At 45.8% G+C, this 23,844-nt stretch overlaps 1 protein-coding gene across 3 annotated transcripts in view; it reads right to left on the bottom strand.

The window, feature by feature from the left end:
• The window catches only part of NOX4 (NADPH oxidase 4), a 293,029-nt gene that overhangs the window by 255,539 nt on the left and 13,646 nt on the right, over nucleotides 1–23,844 (bottom strand). For 2 of the 3 annotated variants that reach the window (XM_075592551.1, XM_075592552.1), the window contains exons 3-4: nucleotides 10,210–10,320; nucleotides 7,982–8,066 (exon numbers count right to left, since the gene is read on the bottom strand). In XM_075592551.1, the coding sequence (XP_075448666.1) occupies nucleotides 7,982–8,066; nucleotides 10,210–10,320 (196 nt within the window). The remainder of the gene's footprint in view (nucleotides 1–7,981; nucleotides 8,067–10,209; nucleotides 10,321–23,844) is intronic. The other variant, XM_075592553.1, reaches the window with a different exon arrangement.

The raw sequence follows: 23,844 nt of genomic DNA, 5'->3' as shown, positions 1-23,844 counted from the left end.
CTGCAGAGATCTTCTGGGGGAGACACCTCCACCAGGACGCGATGACGGGGTGAGCCCATCGCCCGGGTGACCCTACCTTTGGAGTCACCAGGCTCCACGATCACCGGGGAGCTCACACCCGACACCCCTGGGGCAGTCAACTTACCCCCGTCGTTGTCGGCAGGTACTGATCCCAAGCCTGGGACCGCTGGTACCTCAGTGGTAGGCCGGACTGGCAGTTGCAGGGCACACGGGCCCACATCATGGTCTGGATCAGTTGAGACGGTTGCTTCAGTGACCTCACTGGAGTGGTCCGCCGGCAGGCGCATCACCACGCTCGGTTGGTCGCTGGACTCATCACACAAGGGCAGGGGTATAAACACCTTACCCTGGCCTTCCGGAATCTGTGGTTCTGGTCTCGGTGGTTCCTGCTCGGGAACCGGGTCTGGAACCGACATCTGGGGTTCCGCCATCTGGAGCTCCGCCTTCAGCGGCTCCGCCTCAGCGTCTGGCAAGTTCACTTGGGCACACGGGCCCTCCACCACCTCCATCGCTGAAGTGGACAATTCAGGAGCGGCTTCACCCACCTCGGTAGCACCATCAGGCGCCTCTTCCTCCGCAGGTTCCGCCATCAGAAGTTCCTGCTCCTCCATTTGCACGTCCCCTTTGAGAGGGTCTGCCACAGTGGTCTGGACACACGGGTCCTCGGCGGCCTCTGGAAGTAGAACAGACTGGGGACACGCATCACTTACTTCAGGAGAGAGGTCCGGCTCCTCCTCTCCTTCATCGGCTGGTTCCGCCTTCTGGGGCAGGATAGGCTGTAGGAACCAGGCCCCGCAACACTCACATTGAGGCCCCCACTCCAGTGCCTCCCTAGGACAGTCACAAGTTGGCATAAAACACTGGATACCCAGTTCTCCATCCAACTCAATGTTCTTGAAGTCGAGCGGTAACTGCGACAGGGCCGCTCCCGAGGCACAGGCTTTTTGTAGGCAGGGACACGCTAGCACAACTTCATCTATTCCTGGCGCTCGCCAGGACACATACAGATTGCGGTGTAACCCCTGGCAGTCTATTTCTTCCTCAGGGGAAGGACACTCCATTTCTACAACAGTGTCCCCTCCCACTGGCCGTTCGGCAGGCTGCGGCAGTTTGGGTTGCAGGGTTGGTACCCTGCAGTAGCCACATATACGTCCCCAAGCCAACTTACAAGACGAGCAGTCACCTTGGTTACAAAAACAGTCTAGGTACCCCTCCTCGTTCGCGTCTTCCAACCGCATTTTTACCATGCACGCCAAAACATTAAGGTCCATACTACCCCAGATACTCAATGTTTGTATTGTACATGGACACAACAAAAAGGATACGCTCCCATCCTTGGTCGGCCAGGATCCATACGACGGCGAGCAATTTTCTCTGTATCCAGTACTCTCTTCTAGGGAGTGTGGCGAGCTCTGTACTAAGTCACTCACAGTGTGGGGGCGGGGCTCGGGTTTTCCCGCCAGTCCTAGATGACTGTTGGCAACATTTTCCCGCGCGGCCGGGAGCTTAGCACGTGGCTTCCTCCGCCTTGAGGGCTTCCCCATGGCGGAACAAAAATAGGACACAAATTTAGAAAAACATGTACAGGGCACCCCAGGTCTGATCTCTCAGCAGCGCCTCCAAATGTAGCCCTTTTTGTGAACCGGCTGACCCACCCAATCCCACATTGGCCCCTCGTGGTCTAACCGGTCCCTTTCCCTGCAACACACCTGCTCTAAAGGACTACTGGTACTGCATAACCTGTGTGGCTCCAGGAGATCTGAGCCTCCGCTAGCTGGGAGCCTGGGGAAACCCTTACCACTTGTGGTGCAGCGCCTCCACTTACCCAGGATCCCCCGTGAGGAAAGATAGCCCTGAGTAAGAAATACAATAACACTTATAGATAAACAATACTAACTCTTTACTTAACACACATATAACACATTACATAACATAACCATAACCAGATGCTCTACCCGCATCACATCAACCCAATGTCTGGTGTACCCCACCCAGTGTCCTGTGATCACCCCACACCCAATGTCTCGTCCTCCTACGAAAGGTCGTGGGTGACTGCGCAGTCACTATATTAAGCTAGGGCCCAGTTGGTGCACATATATTACTTCAGAGATACCTTCCGAGCACTCCGATGCTCGGGACCGCAACACACTTTCTTCTAAAAGGGTCAGACGTCCGTCTGATCCTATTCCAGGTACTCTGCCGGTGGACCCCAACGAGGGTCCCACCGCTCAACGGGAACTGCAACCGGACCACGGCAACACCAACCGCGTGGGAACAGCAACCGCCGCTATCCCTATCACTAACCACTGCTAGAGCGACAGCAACCCTAACCTAGGGCCTGTCCCTGACGAACCGCAACCTGGGATGGCTTGGGGAAAACTCCTAGGGCCTGTGGACAATAACCGCCCCCCCTTCCCCTAGCTACCCAGTCTCAACTGTAACTGCTAATCCTAGCAGCCTAACACACCTGCAGCCAACATTCAGCTTACACTGTCAGCCTGCAGGGATTCACACCGTGCACACACACTGCACGCACTGCGCACAGCACATGCAGCGACCCACACCCAGACAGCTGCAATCACACACAGCCACCTGGATCCCGCAGCAATCCCACTGCTATCACACTGTGCCTCTTTGACAGTGCCCACAGCACTATCCACTGTGGCACTGCCAAACTGCACCTTCCACACGTAAGGGTCACCTCCCTAGCTATGGCCGTCCCTCTTCAGTTACCCCCTACCCTTACCCGGGAATTGGGGCCTGCCTGGGGATCTAGGGAGAACCCTTACCTGATGCAGGAGCCACGCGCTCCCTGCACCCTTCCTACTCCTTCCTCTGCTCCTTCCTGACTGCTGTTGCAAAGCCCGGGAAATGTATCTATATTCCCGGGCTGAGCTTCCTGCATCCCTATTGGCTACACTCAGGCACCTGATGCCTGTCTCCCTAAGCCTCCTGGGAATTGTAGTTCCCAGGGGCTGCCTAAAGCATTGGGGCCGCGTGCACGCTTCCCTTGCGCATGCGCGAACCCCTAATGGCCGCCTCACTCTCTCTGCTACCTTCCCTACTCTCGCGCGATCTCTTCCTGCTCTAGGGAACCCATCGCGCGCTTCTGTCCTACTGCGCATGCGCGAGCTAACGCGCAATGGCGGCGCACTCTGCCTAAGCCGCCGAGCCGGCGGCAACGCGATCACGGCCCTAGCGACGGCCCGATCGCGTCCCCGGCAACCGGCCTGCACCGCTCCCTGCACTGGCCCCCACCCTCGCGAAGTGCCGGCGGGTCCGTCAAAGCCTCCGGCGGCACCCGCTACCGCACGGCACTCGCGGAGGGGGGCCAGAAAGTTCAAATTTACCTCGGGGCTACACGTGCATAACTGATGTAAATAACACATGTCTAACAGGCTCTATAGTCTCCCCGCTTGCGCACAGCTTCGGTACAGGTAGGGAGCTGGTATTGCTGTTCAGGACTTGCTGACAGGCGCATGCGTGAACTGCCGTTTGCCTATTAAGCGAGATGTACTTACTGGCGAGTGTACTTAAAGTGAGTGTCCTTAAACCGGGGTATGCCTGTACATAGATGTATAAATGAAGATCAATAGATATTTCCAGAATATATATTCTGTATGTGCAGAAATATACAATAGATATATCATAGAAATAACACAGTATAACAGGCATGAATGCGGTATTCTGTGGCGAAGGAGACATAATAAAGCAAAGAGGGAAATCAGTTACTCACATCGCTTAATATGTCACTGTCTTTAACTATAAACGTTAATCTGAGCCCTGCTCACAGGAGATGCACCAATGGACAGTGAAGAACTTCCAGCAGCTTTGAATAAAATAGTGACGCTCTGCTGAGATATATAAATTCAGTCCTAGACTTAAGCCTAGCAACTCAATATCAAATAACTGTCCATGTCATGTAGTTTGTGCCTTACACTTTAACCATAAAGTGCCTATACGAAAATGAAAGTACAAAGGTAATTGCTATAACATACATGGAAAAGCCAACATTTAGGTCAACGTTGTAAATATACTGTTTGAGCCACACTGTTCAAGCAGCGTCAGTGGACTAATTTATACATTTGCATATATGGTGTGACACCATATGTTATGACAAACTGCTCCATTTTTTTTCTTCTGCGGTTGCATCAAATGTAATCAGCTTGTTACTTAAGTTTCTTCCCTCTGTTGCAGATAGTTAGCCAGAGAGATTGCTGCCAATTCCAATTTGGCATAAAGTTTGACACAGAGAACGAGGAGGGGGGGGGGGGGGTTGGGGGGAAGAAGCACAGAATTTGATATGTTCAATAACCATTTGGTTCTTTGTCAAGATAATAACATTAAAATATTCAGTATTTTAATAATCTGGGACACAAACAGGTAACTAAAGTTACAAAGTACCACTTAAAAATACATGTATTGTTTTACGGCAGGTCAAGGACAGTGACGCGGCCTAGTTTTCTGTGTTTGTCTTGGAGTGAGGATATCGGGGTGCAATGCCTGGTTTCGGAAAGTGAGCTGATTGAAACCAGGAGTCACAACTATTTCTGCCAGTAGAAAAAAGCAAAAATCCATTTAAAGGCACAATTAAAGCATTCATTTATTTAGTTTTTATATTTTTAATACAGAATTGAAGCAGGGGGTTTTCCGGAGTTGAACCCTGTTAATTTCAGCTCTGGGGACTCCCTAATTCTAGAGATACTATATTTCCCCTGTGTAACACACACCTGGAGGCACTTTCCTAGTGACAGCTGAAATCACCGTTTTTGGCGCCAACTACATCCCCTATAAAAGTCAGTGCCTGTAACACTGTAAGTAGGAGCTCGATAAAGGACCTATTGGGGTCCGAAACGTCACCCATTTTTGATGGTTTGCCATGTGTATAATGACATTTCTTTTTGCATCTCATTGGCGAGTGCTGCGGATATACACACACACACACACACACACACACATTTATATAGTTTAAAGCTCCCAAGTCACATGGGCCAATAGGAAGCTGCACCGGGTGATGTCACAGCTTCCTATTGGCCCGCAGGCCGCAGGAGCATTGAAATTGAGCCGCAATGTAATACCTGGAGTGGCTTATGTATCTCGGGAAGTAGGGGGACCCTGGAGCTTAAATTAATGGGGTTCCGCTCACGAGACACCCCTGCTTCAATCCTGTATTTTAAAAAAACAGCATGGATTGCCTCTTTAATATAACTTAAAAGGAATGCCTTAATGTTCTGGAAATGCCAGAGGGTGTGGCTAGGGAGAATTTCAAATGACTGTAAATTTACAAAAAAAATAAAGATATCGGGAATCTGACAATTTACAAGAATAACAAATATTTACTTGTACTGTAATATTTGCCATATGACAAATTAAATGATGCTAAACAAGCCACGATTGTGAGGGAGCAGAGGTCTGAAATGCATTTGTCTCTCAAATTTAGGAATAAGCCGGTGAAATACACTCTCCCTGCATGCAGCAAATTCCCCGAACAGATTGATAGGCGTCGCATTATTCTAGGAGCTACGGGGATAAAGATATGGGACATTTTTTATACTCAGGCATTTTTTGATTCAAAAGAAAAGCAATTTTTTTCTCCTCAAACTATAAAGTAGTCACTGCAGACTGATGAAGCGGGGGCTAAGGACACACCCAGACAGTGCGCTTATCCTGTCCTCAATGCAGAGGAGTTTTAGGATAAAAACCCTGCATTTAGAAAATGAATTCAGAATTTAACAAGAGGTGTGCTCTGATGTCAGACACGTGAATTCTCTTCTTTTATGCTCCATGGCTACTTTTGGAAGGAATCAGATATTGTTATGTGGTAACGTACAGGAATCCTGCTTTTATTTTATTTTATGACGTTTCTGCATACAGTATATTGTACGGTATGTTTTTTGTCAAATTCTTTTTTTTCTGCAACGTAAGCACTGTACTATTTTTGTATATTAAATGTAAAATGTAGTAAGTATTGTCTTTGGGCCCTAATTGAACTTTGCACACTTGGAAGAGTAATTGCATTTTCAGGCACACTTTGCTACAAAAGTTTTGTGTGTGTTATTTACAGGCATACCCCGGTTTAAGGACACTCACTTTAAGTACACTCGCGAGTAAGTACATATCGCCCAATAGGCAAACGGCAGCTCACGCATGCGCCTGTCAGCACGTCCTGAACAGTAATACCGGCTCCCTACCTGTACCGAAGCTGTGCGCTAGCGGGGAGACTATAGAGCCTGTTACAAATGCCTTATTTCCATCAGTTATGCATGTATAGCATGATTGCAGTACAGTACATGCATCGATAAGTGGGGAAAAGTAGTGCTTCACTTTAAGTACATTTTCGCTTTACATACATACTCCGGTCCCATTGCGTACATTAATGCGGGGTATGCCTGTACATATATTTTTTAGTACACAGAGACCAAGAACTCTGCAGGTTTGGCCTGGAACTATTTTTGGTGGTCGCAGCATTTTAAGGTGTTATTTGTGGCGGATAAAGGGGAGATACTACTCATTTAGGGACCCCGCGGGGTAAATAAATGTGTCAGCTAGATGAGCTTTGTGTATTAGCCCTTGTCACATATACAAGTAACATGCTCACTCACAGGTGTGCCGTGTGACAAATCATCATCTAATTTATTTTTCCCTAACTCCTCCTATTGATATTGCCTACATTGTAAACTGATATACTAAGACTAATGCAAAGTGCATATAAAAGTTAAAACATGCACCCATGCACAACCAAGAAATCTGCTACAATTTTAATGTTTTTTATAACACATTTTGTCCCATATCTACTAAGACGGTGTCTCGCGGAATAGCACTGCTTAGTAAACATGGGTCCTAGTAAATCAGCGATGTACTGGATAACAATACATTTAACAATTACATTATTGGTATCTTTAAAACTATAATCACCTTCAGATCAAATAGAAAAACAAACAAAAAGAAATCATCATACGGTATGATTATGTTTTATACTCCGGCTGTTACCATGACAATGGGTTTTGCTACTTGGAATTCTCCCCATCCTCTCTGCTTCTTCCCGTCAACCTCATCGTGTTTGCTGACTAACAGAATCAGCAGAGCAATGAATACAGTTAGGATAGTGTGGGAGTTGATCAGGGAGGGCATGAGGATGTTGAGCACTCAACAATGCATCATTTCTTTCACAATGCTATTTAATAGGAGCCATTAGTGAAAAACTTGCACATTTCTTGATTGCTCAACCAGACAGGTATTGTATTGTATATCTTTCTTTACAGTATATAGTGCCATTAATGTACATAGGTTTCCATCAATATATTTGGGAATAGGATAGGGTAGTCCTCCAAAATGTTATATGTGTGTAGGTGGAAGGTGGAATTGTGTGTGTGTCGGGAAGGGTAGAATTGTGAGTGTGTGTGTGTGTGTGGTGAAATTGTGTGTGTGGGAGGGGAAATTGTGTATGTGTGTGGGGGGGGTGAATTATGTGTGTGGGGGGGATGAATTGTGTGTGGGGGGGAAGGGTGAAATTGTGTGGGGGAGATGGATTTGTGCGTGTGGGAGGGTGGAATTGTGTGTGTGTGGGGAGGGTGGAATTGTGTGTGTGTGTGTGTGTGTGTGTGTGTGTGTGTGTGTGTGTGTGTGTGTGTGTGTGTGAGGGGTGAAATTGTATGTGTGTGTGGTGTGGAATAGTGTGTGTATTGGAAGTGTGTTGGAAGTGTGTGTTGGAAGTGTATGTGTGTGTGTGTGTGTGTTGGAAGTGTGTGTGGAGGTGTGTGGTGGAATTTTGTGAGTAAGGTGGTGAGAAAAAGGGGGGTGCCTCGCAAGGTTGCCGACAGGGGGGACCCTGTGGAAACTCTAGTCGGCCCTGGGGGCCAGATGAATTCCTGTGCAATATTTCACACACAAATGTCCTTTAAGAAAAGACGTCTTTTCTGAGCTAAATGAACCGGATTAACATATTAAAAGAAATTCGTACCTGAAAAAACACAGATTGCAATGCCACATGAAGCATGGAAAGCTTTGTTTTTGTCCAGCAGTCTTCTGGTTTTCCTTCTCACAACCTTGAATAAACATGTAAAATAAGTACCGTTATTAAACATTTGGCAGGCAGTATCTACACTATGTTCACTTCAAATTGTAACAAGGCTGCTTTTAAAATCCCAATAAAGCAATTAAAAATAATTTGAAAACCTATATAGTCATTTGTTATTTTATATGAGCTCAAATGTGCATTGTTCACGATACATGCCACATAGTTTGCCCGTCATGACTTACATGTGGAGAACTGACCCTGGAATTATTCACGTGTGTGGTATAAATGTTTAATGCCCATTGAATGCAGAAGCACAGTCTCGTGTGTACTTCTTTTTTAAAGATCTCTTCACTATACTATACAAGAAAGAAGCTGTTGTCACGGTCGGAGCCGTTTCACTGCGACCAAGTGACCGCTGACGTTGAGCCGCAAGTGACCTCGCCGCAGAGACACTAAGCCGCCGGCCGCATCAATGCCAAGGTAAGTCCCTAACCCTAACCCACACCTTAAAACCCCTAATCTTAACCCCTAATGCTAACGCTACCCCTGCCATAAAACCTTAACCCTTACCCTAAAACTCCTAAAAGTTAACCCTCTACCCTAACCGCTAAACTCCCTCACATTAACCCCTTACCCTAACCGGTAAAACTCCAAAAGTTAACCCCTACCCAACCGCTAAACCCCCTCACATTAACCCCTTACCCTAACCGCAAAAAACTCTCACGTTAACCCCTTACCCTAACCGCTAAAACCCCTCACGTTAACCCCGTAACCTAACCGCTAAAACCCCTCACGTTAAACCCTTACCCTAACCGCTAAAACCCCTCACGTTAACCCCGTACCCTAACCGCTAAAACCCCTCACATTAACCCCCTACCCCAACCGCTAAACGCCCTCACGTTAACCCCTTACCCTAACCGCTGAAACCCCTCACATTAATCCCTTACCCTAACCGCTAAAACCCCTCACATTAACCCCTTACCCTAACCGCTAAAACCCCTCACATTAACCCCTTACCCTAACCGCTAAACCCCCTCACATTAATCCCTTACCCTAACCGCTAAAACCCCTCACATTAACCCCTTACCCTAACCGCTAAAACCCCTCACATTAACCCCTTACCCTAACCGCTATAACCCCTCACATTAACCCTTCACCCTAACCGCTAAAACCCCTCACGTTATCCCCTTACCCTAACTGCTAAAACCCCTCACATTAACCCCCTACCCCAACCGCTAAACGCCCTCACGTTAACCCCTTACCCTAACCGCTGAAACCCCTCCGTTAACCACTTACCGTAACCGCGAAAACCCCTCACATTAACCCTTTACCATAACCGCTAAAACCCCTCACGTTAACCCTTCACCCTAACCGCTAAAACCCCTCATGTTAACCTCTTACCCTAACCGCTAAAACCCCTCCATTAACCACTTACCGTAACCGCGAAAACCCCTCACATTAACCCCTTACCATAACCGCTAAAACCCCTCACATTAACCCCTTACCATAACCGCTAAAACCCCTCACGTTAACCCTTCACCCTAACCGCTAAAACCCCTCATGTTAACCTCTTACCCTAACCGCTAAAACCCCTCATGTTATCCCCTTACCCTAACTGCTAAAACCCCTCACATTAACCCCCTACCCCAACCGCTAAAAGCCCTCACATTAACCCCTTACCCTAACCGCTGAAACCACTCACATTAACCGCTAAAACCCCTCTAGACTTTAAGTCTATACTCCCATTTATGAAAGGGCATCCTTATATATGGCTAGTCCATGATTTCTTGGCTATAAGTATTCCATTTTCTTTTAACCAATACAAGAATGTTCAACATGTATTCTATCTATAACAGGGATGGACAACTCCAGTCCCCAAGAGCCACCAACAGGTCAGGTTTTAAGGATATCCCTGCTTCAGCACAGTTGACTCAATCAATGACTGTGCCACAGGTGCTGTAGCAAGGATAGCCTTAAACCCTGACCTGTTGGTGGCCCTTGAGGACTGGAGTTGGCCACTGCTGATCTTTAACAATCTAACAACAAAGTTGACATCAACAGGCAATTATGATACGGTTTGGTGGTAGCCGCTTCAGAAATGGGATTCTCACCCACATATACAGTACAGTAAATGAATTAAGCTAATAAATATAAATCTTTGGTTTATTTACCTTTCTGTATCCACGAAGAAGGACCAGCAGAGTCCGACACATTGGCAAAAGAACCAAACTGCAGTTAAGGTTCAGGACCGATGCAGAGGCTCTACTAATACACAAACCTAACTGAAGAAATACAGCAAGTGTCAGAGAGTATGATTTAAGACATGTTGGAAAAAAATATATATACCAAGAGAAGCATAAATCGTTGAAAACAAGATTCCTATTTCCACAACAAATGTGTATTTTTTTTTAGAAAATGTTGCAAACTCTACTTAAGCCTTGTTACTGCCGCTTGAGATGGATATAGAATTGGATGAGGTTAAATAGCAAGGCGAGACGGTTGTCACAGCCTGTAAATGAACCCTGGAGCTGTGAAATGTATTCTCTGTGCTGAACATGATATTAAAAATCTTGCGAGTACATTGGTAAATAGAGAACAAATGACTAGTCCATCTTTTCATTCTCGCCTTTGATATGTTGGAGACAGTGTCATTTCTCCCCCCCTGAACTATCTAATGAATCTAACACTTTTGCAGTCAAGTAGAAATTGAGAAGCAATTTCGGGCTTATAGGGAATCTTCCTTTTCCTCTGTTGAGTTTAATTAAAGTCAAGGAATGTCAGAATGCCTGGCATGCTGGGACATGGCTGGGACACTGACCTCCACGGAGAATTCTGTCTTATAATGCCGCTTCCTTGGGTACATCAACCAGTGATGCATAATGTTACCATTGTGCATACAGGATGCTAAACAAGACCTAAAGGCGCAATTTCTCTTTGTACCAAAGTGTGCTAGTGACAGTTACATGTTAAAAGCCTTTTTTCACCAGAATTTCACACTTATACGTCAGTTCGTTTGTAAATATGGTGAGTTCATTTGTGCGGGGTGTCATTTCCTTTTGGCTGATGTCAATGTGTGTTCAAGGCTGAAATTAATGCGGTTCAGCTCAGGAGACCCCATGCTTCAATACTCTGTTATTAAAATTAACATTAAAACTACACAATTGCTTGTAAGAGCAGTGCAGGGAGATACAGCTCTCACCGTGCAGCTCTTTCAAACTGCTGGAGTGAAATTGCAGTTTAAGCAAACACAAAGTAGTGCGATAAGTATTGCATTTTTTGGTGGAAGTGAAGCCCTCTAGGTGCATGACTGGGGGATCTGTGGGGTAAGGAGCGAGCCCTGCCTATTAGATGTCTTGCTGCTGCCCCCCTTGACATTCCTTATCCACTCCCTGCGTTATGTAGCAGTAACGGGGCTGAGTTCCATGGAACTCCCCTCCCCCTTGTTGGTGGCACTCTCAACAACCAGCAAGGGTTGGAAGCTGTGTCTGACGGCGCCCTTGTGACGAGCAGGTTGCCGGTGCGGTATGCCTGGCCTACAGTGGATGCTGGCGGGACCAGCAGCATGCGACATGGGAGGCAGAGCATGTCACAAGGCATCCGAGCAGAGGGTGAGTGAAGGCCCACAGGCATATGGTGGCAGGCAGAGGGCAAGGCGCCCTCGGTTCCCTTTCCTTCCCACTAAAATAGCTTGAAGGTGAGTGACAGAGGGTTTAGCCCCTGGGGAGCTTCTCAGGTGCCAGAAAGGTTGTGGGAATTTACGGTGGTCATTTTCAGGCAGAGGCAGATTAATTTGGGAATTCTAAACCATGTTGAACCCATTATTGGCCCCTAAGAAAACAAATAAATAAGAAAAAAAGTGGTTGAGCTGGGGCCTGATCGGTTACCCCTGGGGGTAGGTCAGTTCCACATCAAATATTGAATCCTGTGCTCCTGACAAGTCAGGTACTGTACTGTGCAGTAAAGGGGTTTGTGCAGGCTGTTAAGTTGGTGCACCACCTTGAGGAGCTATATATACACAACTGGAGAGAATACTGTACTAAATTGAACCCCTCCCCGCATAATGGATTTATGTTGAATCCGTTGATAGATTTTTTTAAATTGGTGCGGCCCATACTCGACAACGGATTTTGAAGAATCCGAGCAGCCTTAAAATGCAGCAATCCAGTGGCAAATGTTACAGCCACAACATCCCCATCAAACCAGCAGATAAAGGAGGTGCAGTTTGTTATGAATACAAATAAATACACATACTGTAAGGCAAAAGACAAAATCTACTACAAGAACCTAACCCATGATACAACCCAGGAATATACAAAGTAACTCAAGAATCTCATCAAAATATTCCCTAATCACCTGCAACCAGAATTGGAGCCACTAATACCTAACAGCCCAGGAGTTGGTATCTTCTACATGCTTTCCAAAATCCACAAAACAGGAAACCAATTATAACAAGTGTAACATGGTTAGTCTACTCTGCCTCTCTTTTCCCCCTGTCACATTTCTTTAGCAGTCTAGGCTGTGACAGACAGTCTTGAGGGCAATTGACCCCCCTCCTGCTCCTCTGAGTGACAGCAGTAGTGGTGGTGACTCATGGTCTGAGTGTAGCCTATCAGGGTACTGACCTTGAGCCCTCCCCTTCTGGTTCCTCAGGGAGGTAGTGCCAAATTTAGTTTGTTCTCTCCCACCCTTCCAAACAAGAGGCGGTATGGGGCTTGTCTCTCTTCTCCCTGTGAGAGAGAGAGGCCAGCTAGGCCTCATGGCTGGCTGGCTCAGCAATATCTAAGTCTCAACACTAGGAGAGTCAGTACCATAAAGAGGCCTGGGATTCTCTGATGACCCTGTATCCGCTGTATGACCACTTACTGCAATGACTACAATAAAGATCCCTTTGCTTTCATCATACTCCTGTCTGAGTGTCAGTCCCTGGGCAGGAGGAAAGAAGTGTGCTTTAGTGGGGACTGATCACTGGGCACCCTGGAGCCCACTAGAGCTGGAGGTGCTAAGCACCGGGTAAAGAACGTCAGTGATCATCAAAACCTGTACTTGTCTCCATATCACTGTAGACAACTCAGCTCTCCTGAACCCTCACAGGTATGCCTCAGCACCACACACCTGTAGCCACAACACAGATCTCCTAGAGCGTGGGGGTACATGTGCTACACAAGTATCAGCAGCGGATTTCAAGATCCGCCGCCCCATGGCACTTACCTGGTGCCGCGTCTCCTTGCTGCCACCCTCTGTCTTGTTTGAAATAGCAACATCAAATGACGCTACAGACGTCACCAACACGTTGACATGGCCACAAGACACTGTGTGATGTCACAGTGTCATTTGATGCTGCAGAAAGAAGGCTGAGGCAGCAGGAAGGCGGAGGCGGCAGAGGTAAGGAACTTCCCATCAGGCTCGATAGGCCCGAGAGTGCGGCCTCTGTTATGAGGGCGGACATTTTTGCTGCACCAAAATTTTGCTTCTCTAGGCCTGGGCCTATCAGGCCTAATGGGAAATCTGCAACTAACATGGTCCAGTGATTATGGCTCCACGACGTCAAATAGCGTCAAACTGCCATAACAATGGGACGTTACGTTGCCATGACAACGGGACGCTCCGTGGCACCGCGTTTCCATGACAATGTGATGCCTCATGGCGCTGCAACATCACTTGGCATCCCGTTGTCATGGCAACACAATGCCATCTGACTTCCCGGAGCTATAATGACATGACCATGCAAGGAGGAGATGTCGCCAGACATGTGTCCATGCAAGGAGGAGAGATGAGGAGCCACATGTGTCCCTGCACCTAGCCCCGCAAAGATCCCACCCGGTCCTGATTCAAAACATGTGGCTGCAGTTGTTTTACATGAAAAGAAGGTTCCCTTTAGCAATCACCAATAATCTGCAAGTGGTTTAATCAAAAGTGATTACTTCCTCATTTGATGCTTCTGGACATCTCTGGTGCTTTCAATTAACAATTATTCGATTAACAATCATTCTCTCTTCTACAGTATGCCATCTCTTCTTCTTACCATCTGTGACAAAGAGTTTCTTTGCTATCCTCTTACATTAACCAATGTTCTCTCTGTGTGTAGCGCTGTAGCTCTCCTGCTGCCTCCTTCCCCCCTCCAATAAGGTAGCAGGCCCTAACCCGGAGATCTTTATTCCTGGTGCTGAGGGTACCGTTTTATCAGTCCTTCTCACAAGATGGAGATAACATTGCCTCCATCCCCCTACTATAGGGGTGGCGAACGCCAGTCCTCAAGTGCCACCAACAGTTCAGGTTTTCAGGATATCCTGCTTCATCACAGGTGGCTCAATCAGTCTCTGCTTCAGCACATGCAACAATTAGTAGTCAGTCATTATGACTGTTCTACTAATTGAGCCACCTGTGCTAAAGCAGGGATATCCTGAAAACCTGACCTTTTGGTGGCACTTGAGAACTAGAGTTCGACACCCCTGCCCTACTACTTATTTGGCAATGGTACCAACAGTGCTGTAGAGAGGAAACTACTTAAATAACAACAATGGTCGCAACAGTTACAGTTATGCATAACCCCTGATGCGCTCAGTAAAACTTAAAGCTGCAGTTCAAGCTGCCATTAAAAAAAAAATCCCATTCAATATGTGCATCAATACGATCTGCATACTGACAAGTGATCAGCTAAGCTGTAGATCGATCCGTTCTCCTGTAATCGATCACTTGCTCCAGGTTATTTAATTCAGTTCTTGCACAGCATTCTGGGCAATTTAGTCCTGGAATATGCTTGATTGGGCAGTTACTAGATACAATTGGTGCACTGCTAGAGAGAGGGCGGGGCTCAAAAGCAAGAGCCTACCAGAAGGGGAAGAAAGCTGTCACTTTGGAAATGCTTCCTACATTAGAAACATTAAAAATGTCTTTAAAACATTTTTTTTCCCTTTTATTTGCTACAAGTATTTTCTCATGGTACAGAACTGATTTATTTAAAAAAAACAAAAAATAAAACATGTAGGATATTGCTTAAACTGCTGCTTTGCAACTATCTTTGATAAAGTTTTCTTAATTATTTATTCCGCTCCCTCCTTTATTTTTCAGAAAAGGTATTACTGACACTTTAATTTCCGCATCAAGGTCATTGGAACTTGTACCCTACACTTCACCCGCAACAAGGTGGCAAAGGAATCACTTTAAATGTGCATGTATTTGTATCTAACGTTATAAAAATGGATGGTGCTGCTTATGTCTTCATCTTGGTATAAATCATTGCTTTCCAAAATAAGATCATTTTATGAACTCATTTGATGCTGAAGGTCTTCTTGAAATACAAAAAAACCCACTGCACAGGCCAATAAATTCTTTCCTGACAGCTAGAAATTTCTGTTTTGGCCATTATCTAGACTAGACTTTGAAGTATTATAGCTTATTGCAACCAAAAGTTATGTGACTGCAACAAACTGTCATAGTGATTTCTCATACATTTTTATTTTTAAGTTTAACATACAAATACCCTTAAACATTACAAATACAATTTCTCTTTTTATAATACTATAATACTGTCCTATAACTGTCTAAACAAAATTACTTATATTCCCTCATATCTACTCTGTACTACAATCCACAGCATCTGTTCTCAACATTTAGTTCTCTCCTTTGCCCGCTTAAACCAGCTTCCTACACTACTGTAATTCATCTCTTTAAGCTCTCTCTCAGCAAAGGTTAATTTCCATCAACCATCAAGCATGCTTCTGTAACACCTTTCTGCTACTTTTGATACAGCTGACCACCCCCTCATTCCGCACACCTTCTATTCTATTTGCCTGTGTGACATTGGCCACTTCTGGTTTACTTCTTACCTATCTGACCGCTTTGCTGGCACATCCTCCTCTTCAATCCCACTCACAGTTGGCATAGCCCAGGGCTCTGTTCTTGGACCTCTACTCTTCTCCATTTATACCACTTCCCTTGGAAAATGAATGCAGTCATTTGTCTTTCACTACTGCCTCCAGCCTGATGATACCCAAATCTCCTGACCTCTTCCCTGCTCCCCAATCTCATGTCTCTATCTTTCTGCTATCTCCTCATGATTTTCTGTCACTATCTCAAACTTAACATGTGAAAAGTAGAACACATCATTTTCTCTCAATTTAACTCCATACCTGTATCCGTTTTCTCACTTGCAATAAAATCCTCCCGAAACCCCAAGCCAGATGCTTAGGAGTCATTTTTTACTCGTACCTCTCCTTTGTCCCACATATTGAGTATATTCCCAAATCCTGCAGTTTCCACCTCTTCAATATTGTTTAAATGTGCCCCTTCCTGACTGAACAATCCTCCAAAATTCTTATTCACTCATGCAATTGGACTACTGAAATTTGCTTGTAGTTGTAGTTGTCCCCCTCTACTATCATCCCTACAGTATATTCTGTATGCCGCTGCCAGGCTCATTTACCTCAACCACCTTTCTTCCTCTCCTGTCCACTATGCACTTTACATTGGCTATCAGTAACCTACAGAGTCAAATTCAGGACACTTTTCCTCACCTACCAAGCTATACATAACATGATAACACTGCAACTTTCTGACCTCATTTCTCAGTACTCTCCCACACTTAATCTATGTTCAGCTTCTGATCTACATCTCCCCACCCCCTCATTACTTCCACCCAATACCGACACCAAGACTCCTGTGCACCCCAACTCTGCAATTCTCCACCCAGCCTCGAGCAGGACCCCTCTCCCATTCCCAATAAACACACCATACAACTTCTTGGGAGAAATTAATGGTCATGGCTTTATTTATTACAACAGATAAATATCTCATATTTATCCACAACTAGGGACCCAGACAGATTGCTGCGCTCATACCTCCCGGAGCTCGAGGGATACCCTCAGCTCATGCTCATCTAGCCATTCAGTACCTTAGTCTGAAAGCACAGAGCCCCCATCGGAAGATCACTACTACACCAACCGAACCTAGTCAGGAATATACTGTCTTCCACAAATTCCATCTGGAAGGTACCCACCATTCCAGCTGTAACAGCCTGGAATGGTACCACTTTCACTAACTAAAATACTTCTGAGGTCTGCGACTTCGCTCCAAGCGCCAATACTGAGTGAGTCCCCCTCCAAAAGTAACATTACTCCCACAAACATACGCTAAGCTGCAACAAAAACAAAGCAGAATCCCGATCTTTATTTCCAACGCTGACATCCCTTATATCTAATAACAGGGTGGGTGGGACTCCGTTCCAGTAGATCCTAGAACAAGGGTCTGCAACCTTTCAAGGAAGAAGAGCCATTTTATAAAAAATGTTCTGTGAGCCGCAACACATGCATGAATATTACATCCCCACAAACACCAGCCGGGCCCACCCCGCAGACAGGAGCAGCACAGTGAGGAGAGCCATGTAGATGCTGAAAGAGCCACATGCGACTTGGGAGCTGCAGGTTGCCGGCCCCTGTCCTAGAACAAAGAGGAAGCTAGGATCCCTCCCCCTTGCCCTAAGTACAGGCAACAACCTGGAATGGTACCGCCTTCCCCAACTAAAATACTTTTGAGGTCTGCGACCCCCCCAGGAGCCAACAGTGACCCAGTCCCCCCCTAGAGTAACATTACTCCCGCCACCAGCAAGGTCATTTAACAGGCCTCAAACTAGCCTTGCAAGCCACCACTAGCCTCACTGCCTTTTCCAACACGCCTTGCCACACTACAACCAGGATATCATTCCCGATTTCTGATAAATGAACCACATCCTCTCGAAACAGGCATTTCAGCCCCCCTTCTAGGTTCTAATGCCTAACTGCAATCCAGCACGAATGCAGCCATAGCATTATGTATCTTCCTCCTAGATCTGTCTACTATTGTGTTGTTTCTGGCCCCACGCCAGCACAACCTAGGAGATACCTCTGACCAGACTATCATCACACATCTAAATCTTGTCACTGTCTGCTCTATGTCCCACCACATGCTCCTGATTAAATTCAACGATTGGACCGAAGCCAATTCGTTCCCCCACATGCAGCAAAATTATATCATGAGGGGCCCTACCCCTTTCCTTACACAATAACTTGGGCAGCAGTTGGTCCCAACACCTCCCCGTACTGCCTACCCAAAACATCCTGGCCAAATCTGCCTTTATCCGAAACTGCCTTCCCCAGGCCAACGCTATGCTTGACCTGGGCAAAAACATAAAACAAAAATCAACCACTGAGCTCTTAACAGTTTGTACAGGGTCTAACATAACCCTTAAATGCCCCAATGACCACCTACCTAACCTTTTAATAACTGCCTCCCCTAGGCCTAATCTTGTCGCTTCAGGTGATGCCCCAATTGTAAAAGAATGGGACTTAATTATCAAGTCTCCAAAACCCATTAGCTCCACACATCTGTTCAGAACGCTTCTAAACTGGTAACAAATAAATAAAAGCTCTTTTGTAAATACAAAGTCTTCAGATTGTAACTACGGCACTTCCTAAAACCATCCTCATTAATTAGAAAGGAAGGAGCACCACCCTGGGGCCTACTCCTTCACTCACATTCCAAGACAGATACTGTCTGTACCCCAAGATGAACCCATTCTACTTTCCTACCTAGTCCTTTTTAGATCTCCTGATTGTAAACTTAACAGACCCTGCATCGCACTCCACATACTCCACATTCCCATTTCTTTACCAGGAACCTTAACATTTTATCCCATCGTTGCCTCTATTACTTCCTCAAGCCTTTGTTCTTCCTGTCTGCACTTAAACAGGCCCACCATGCCTCCCAAGCCCTGTTGTATGCTGACCATGTACCCAGGGCTACAGAAGCCCTCACTAGCTCCATCACCCCCGAACTCCTTCCTGCCACAGCTGCTGCAGGCATGGTTCTCCAGTCGTAGTCGCTCCTGGGACCAACTCCCAGAACGCCGTGGACTGAAACGTGAAAGGGCATCAACAATCTTGTTATCCAAACCCGGTACGTGCTTTGCCTTGAACCATATATTATGATCCTGGCACTTTCGGACCAGCAACCTCAGTGGGAACACCACCAGAGATGACACTGATAGCATGTTTATGGCTGCCACCACGCCCATGTTGTCCATCCGGAAAATGACGTCCCTGTTGGTCAGCTTCATCCCCCATAGCTCCCCCGCCACCACCAGCAGAGAGAGCTCTGTGACGGTAGGGGTAGCCAGGCTATACAATAAAGGTTAAGCCCATCTGGTTACCCCTGAAAAAACTATGGGTCCCTGGCAGCTACATAGCACCATAAGCCAGGGGCCATGTAATGTAACATACAAAGGTTAAAGTGACCCCTGCTTTTCCATTTTTCATGTTCCCTTTGTGTCAGAGTCCTGAAACTTCAGGAATGTAAGTCATGGGTGGGATATTTGGGTAGAAATGCAGTTATTTTGTTTGCAGGAGTTCGGGGGCCAAAGTTACCGGTAATCCCTTAAATCTCACCAGTGTGCAGGCCTGATTTGCCGGTAGAAAGGTTAAATTACACTGGGACTTCCCAGTGTCCCCCAGACTCCTGGTTTTCGAGCCCAGATATCCCATTTCCCTCACCATCTCCCCAAGTTATACTATGTATTAAACTATGTTTTATCATGTTTGGTGCACTTACTATAAATTACTATTCAGTCAGCCCGGGCATCCACATTGGTGCGGGATGTCTGGATAGAAATCAGAGTTCAAAGGAGGGAGGATGTCCAAAGGTGACAAAACCATTTGGTGGGCGGCAATGAGTTAGGTGGGGGAGATACAGCTCGAAGGCATCTTTCCAATTGACGTCAGCCAAAAGATGAGCCCCTATTCCTATTGGCTAGTGGGAGGGAATGCCCACGCTCTGATTGATTTCCCAGCATGCTGCGAGCTGCCAGCCCCGGACAGAAAGGAGTTAGTTTTATGCAGCATCATTTTGGCCATCCACAGGTCCATATCTTTCACGTCTCACCGCAACTGTTTCCAAATTGCATTTTTCTGCCTGCAGTCCCTATCGTACTTCCACCACAACAGACTCCCATAAAACTTATAGGCCTCCCAAATCGTATCCACATACTTCAAGAGGCTGAGCAATGCTCCGGCTTCTTCTCCAGTATCACGCTGGCTAAAATTGCAACGGTCTGCAGCCAGTCCCAAAAAGATTTGTGAGCCTGCCTCCTTGCCCTCTCTTCCTCCTCCTCCGTTTCTCCATCCTTCTGTTTGTCCAATTTTGTCAGCTCCTTTTAGTCTGGCAATAATGTCAGTATGGATGCAACCTTTCCTTATTACCCAGCATCCATGGGAAATCCTTGAGCATCTTGCACCCAGCTGGACAGTCCATAGCAGGCTATAATGACCCATCAGATTTACACAGTGGGGGTAAGAGACGCGTACAAAGAGTGAGACTTAATCAGTCACTCTCCCTGCTCGCCTCTAACAGGCGATGGTGCGGCTTTTATTTTAATAACGCAGTATTGTAGCCGGGGGTCTCCGGAGCTGAATCGCATTAATTTTAGGTCCGGGGACTCCCCGCTTCCAGAGCTTCAGGCCCCGTTATGGGGTGCCGGTATCGCCTACTTTTTTTAAGTCTCCCAGTCACCTCCCCCCCCCCCTCACCTCCTCTCTGATCCCCTGCTACTCATCTCCATCTCTACCTGCCCCCCGTATAAGTGCCCTAAAACTAACCGTGTCCACTTCCAGTCGTCCCCCCCCAAGCCCCTCCCATCTTTACATGATTTAACAGCCACTCCGGCCGCATTCTTTTCTGCACCATCCGGGCATCTTGCACTGTACCCACATCCCTCTTCTCCTGTCCTGATGGGCTCAGCCTCAGCGGTGGCCGGGACCTCCGTAGTCCTAGCTGTTCCCTGCTAGTCATGGTGCATCCTCTCCTTGCTGTGCTCGCCGTTCCAGATCCTGACCCCTCCAGGCCCCGCTGCATGAACAGCCCGGTTACTAAAGATTACATCATAAAAATCCGTTTCCTTAACATTTTACTCCATAATCTGCGCCGTGGTGCGTAATCCATCAACAAATTTGATCAAGTCTTTATCCGTGTGAATTTTCCGCCAAATCCGCACTTCTTACAATCCACACAGATTTACCCTCAAAATCCGCCATTGTGTCCAATACGCACAGATTTCATCTGGAATCTGCCCCCATGTCCATCTGTGAGAGTTTCCCCTAACAAATCCGGCTCCCTTTGCTGAATCTACGCAAATCTTACCCAAAAATCCATGGCCCTGTAAAAATATACGCAAGCTCTGCACTGCATACCTAAAATTCGCCTATGGATTGGATCCGCACTAATCCGCTGATTCCGCGCCATCTCCCCACCTTGATTGAATCTGCCATCCACAAGAGGATAATCAACATGACAATCTGCCAAAGGATTCCGCAATCCGCGGTCCTTACTACCATAAAAATGACAACCAAACCCTCCCAAAAGAAATCCGTGGATCCAAAAACCGCCTTGTGGTTTGAAGAAAAACACCAAATAAAAATGTCCTTTTTTTCTACATTCTGATATCTACCTCTAATGCTGCCTCTCCGTTCTGTCGGGTGATCCCTCCGGCCAAAATGCCTTTCTCACTACCGAGCACGTGAGCCAGCAGCCCCTAGCAAAGCAATAGCATTTAGTATTTCTGTCCCAGATTACACTGAGTAGGTTTGAGAAATGTTGATGCAAAGATAGAATTTTTTGTTTTAGATATTTTTCTCATAAATTTACATTGAGTTTAATAAAGATTTGTGGCCAAAGATTTGTGTAGGGAAATACGTGCTACTAATATTTGAATTCCTTTCAACATGAACTTTCAGAAAAAAAATGTGCGTTTTTAATTCAGGCCTGAAAAGTCTTTCTAATTTGGGTTGGTGTTGGCCCAAAAAAGTATGTAAACTTATACATATCTACTATTGCTGTAATAAAGGGACACAGGGCAATAATATTTCGTAATCATTTTAATGAAATTAATGAGTTTGTTAGAGATACAAAATTAAGAAAGAAGTAGATTTATATTATTTGTTTCGAATTTCTGACATCATATCTTGGTCACATTAAATGCAATGCACCCAAGACAGATACCAATGAAAAGCTCAACTTGTGCTATAAAACACAATATATCGTTTTTATAGATACATATGAATCTGATCACAGTGTTTCCCTGTAAACCGCGCAAAGTAAAAAAGGTTTTTAAAAAGCAGCAGCTTGCTGCACAGCGCATAGCTAACTTTGGCAAGGAAGGTCCTGGACGCTGAGTTTTGCTTTGAATGCTGCTGGAGTAAAATCATTAAAAAGGTTATGCACAATTTTTATAAAGGTATATAAAAATTGATGTATAAAAGTCCTCAAGGGTTATGTTTTTGTTAAAGTAATGTTCAGAGGAAGTAATTCAGTGTGGCTGAAGGCCCATTTGCATGGGAGCCAGCGTGGCTACTCCGCCCCTAAGCTACAAAGGACCAGTTTCAAAGGCCGTCCAGGATATGAAGGTGTTAACCATGTGTTAGCAAGGGTATGGAAGTGTTAGACCCTGTGTTAGCAGGGGTGAAGGAAGAGACTTCAATAAGCCCATCCTGCCAAATGGCTGCTCTGTCCAGACTTTCCGGCGCTGAGCCGGCAGTGGGTCTAGCATGACAAATGGGGAAAGATGGCATTTGTCGTACATGCCCAGTTGCTATGCTGAAACTCCCAGTGCCAGGCTACACAGGACTGGCAAACTTCAGGATAGATGTGATAATTTATTCCCACGCAGAGATTGGCAGGCCAGGTTAGGTATAGGAGTTTTAACCCTATAATAATCCATGCAGCCCATGAGGGATGAGAGTCATCATGCGGTAACAGATTCACCTAAGATGTATCATGCAGTGAAAGATCCATCCTGTAACAAGACTTAACATCGTAACTAGTAAGTGTATTTTTCGTTGTAATTGTAAACCAAGCTGTGTATGTTCATTCTGTAAATAAATCACAATTTATTTTATCTCTTGCTTTGCTCAATCAAAGGATCCCGGTAATTTTGGTGTTAAAAGTTCTGGTCTCCCGTGACAGGTTGTAGCTGCAGTGTGTGTGTGTAGATGCAGTGTATGTAGCTGCAGTGCGTAGCTGCAGTGTGTGTGTGTGTGTGTGTGTAGAGCTGCAGAGTGCGTGTGTGTGTACACAGAGGGGATGGCAGAGTGTGGATATAGATAGCTACAGTTTAAGCGTTTATAGGAGGTGCTTTAAAGTATTTACCATTTTATTTTAATTAAAAAAATCTATATAACTATATAAAAGTGTCTATTATTTATGAAGAAATCCTACATTTAGCCTATAATAGTAATTATCCCCTCAGAACAGGGCATTACTGGCTTGGCTGGGTTAAAGTCCCTCGGCTTCGCCTCGTGCCTTCAACTCTTTCAGCCAGGGGATTATTGGCCAGTAATGCCCTGTTCTTCGGGAATTATTACTTAAGTAATCACTTTAATGAAAGTAATGAGTTTGTTAGAGATACAAAATAAAGAAAGAAGGAGATTTGTATTATTTGTTTCATATTTATGACATCATATCTTGGTCACATTATAAGCAAAGCAACCAAGACAGATACCACTGAAAAGCTCAACTTGTGCAATAAAAACACAATATATCGTTTTTATAGATACATATGAATTTGATCACAGGAATCATAATTAAACAAATGTATACCAAAAGTTTGAATATTTGTTTGGCCACGCAGGTTGCAAACAAGTTTGGCACTGAAGAGGTTAACTTAATATGTACCCTTTTTAACATACAGGTGTTACTGTGCTCCCTCCCACAATGTACTGCGCTGTGGGAATATTATAGTGCCATGCAAATAAAGAATAAAAGGGTAATTAATTCAGCCGCGGTTT

Source organism: Ascaphus truei, chromosome 3 (assembly GCF_040206685.1).
Source record: "Ascaphus truei isolate aAscTru1 chromosome 3, aAscTru1.hap1, whole genome shotgun sequence".
NCBI classification, from domain to species: Eukaryota; Metazoa; Chordata; class Amphibia; order Anura; family Ascaphidae; genus Ascaphus; species Ascaphus truei.
This window is presented reverse-complemented; position numbering and strand designations above follow the sequence as displayed.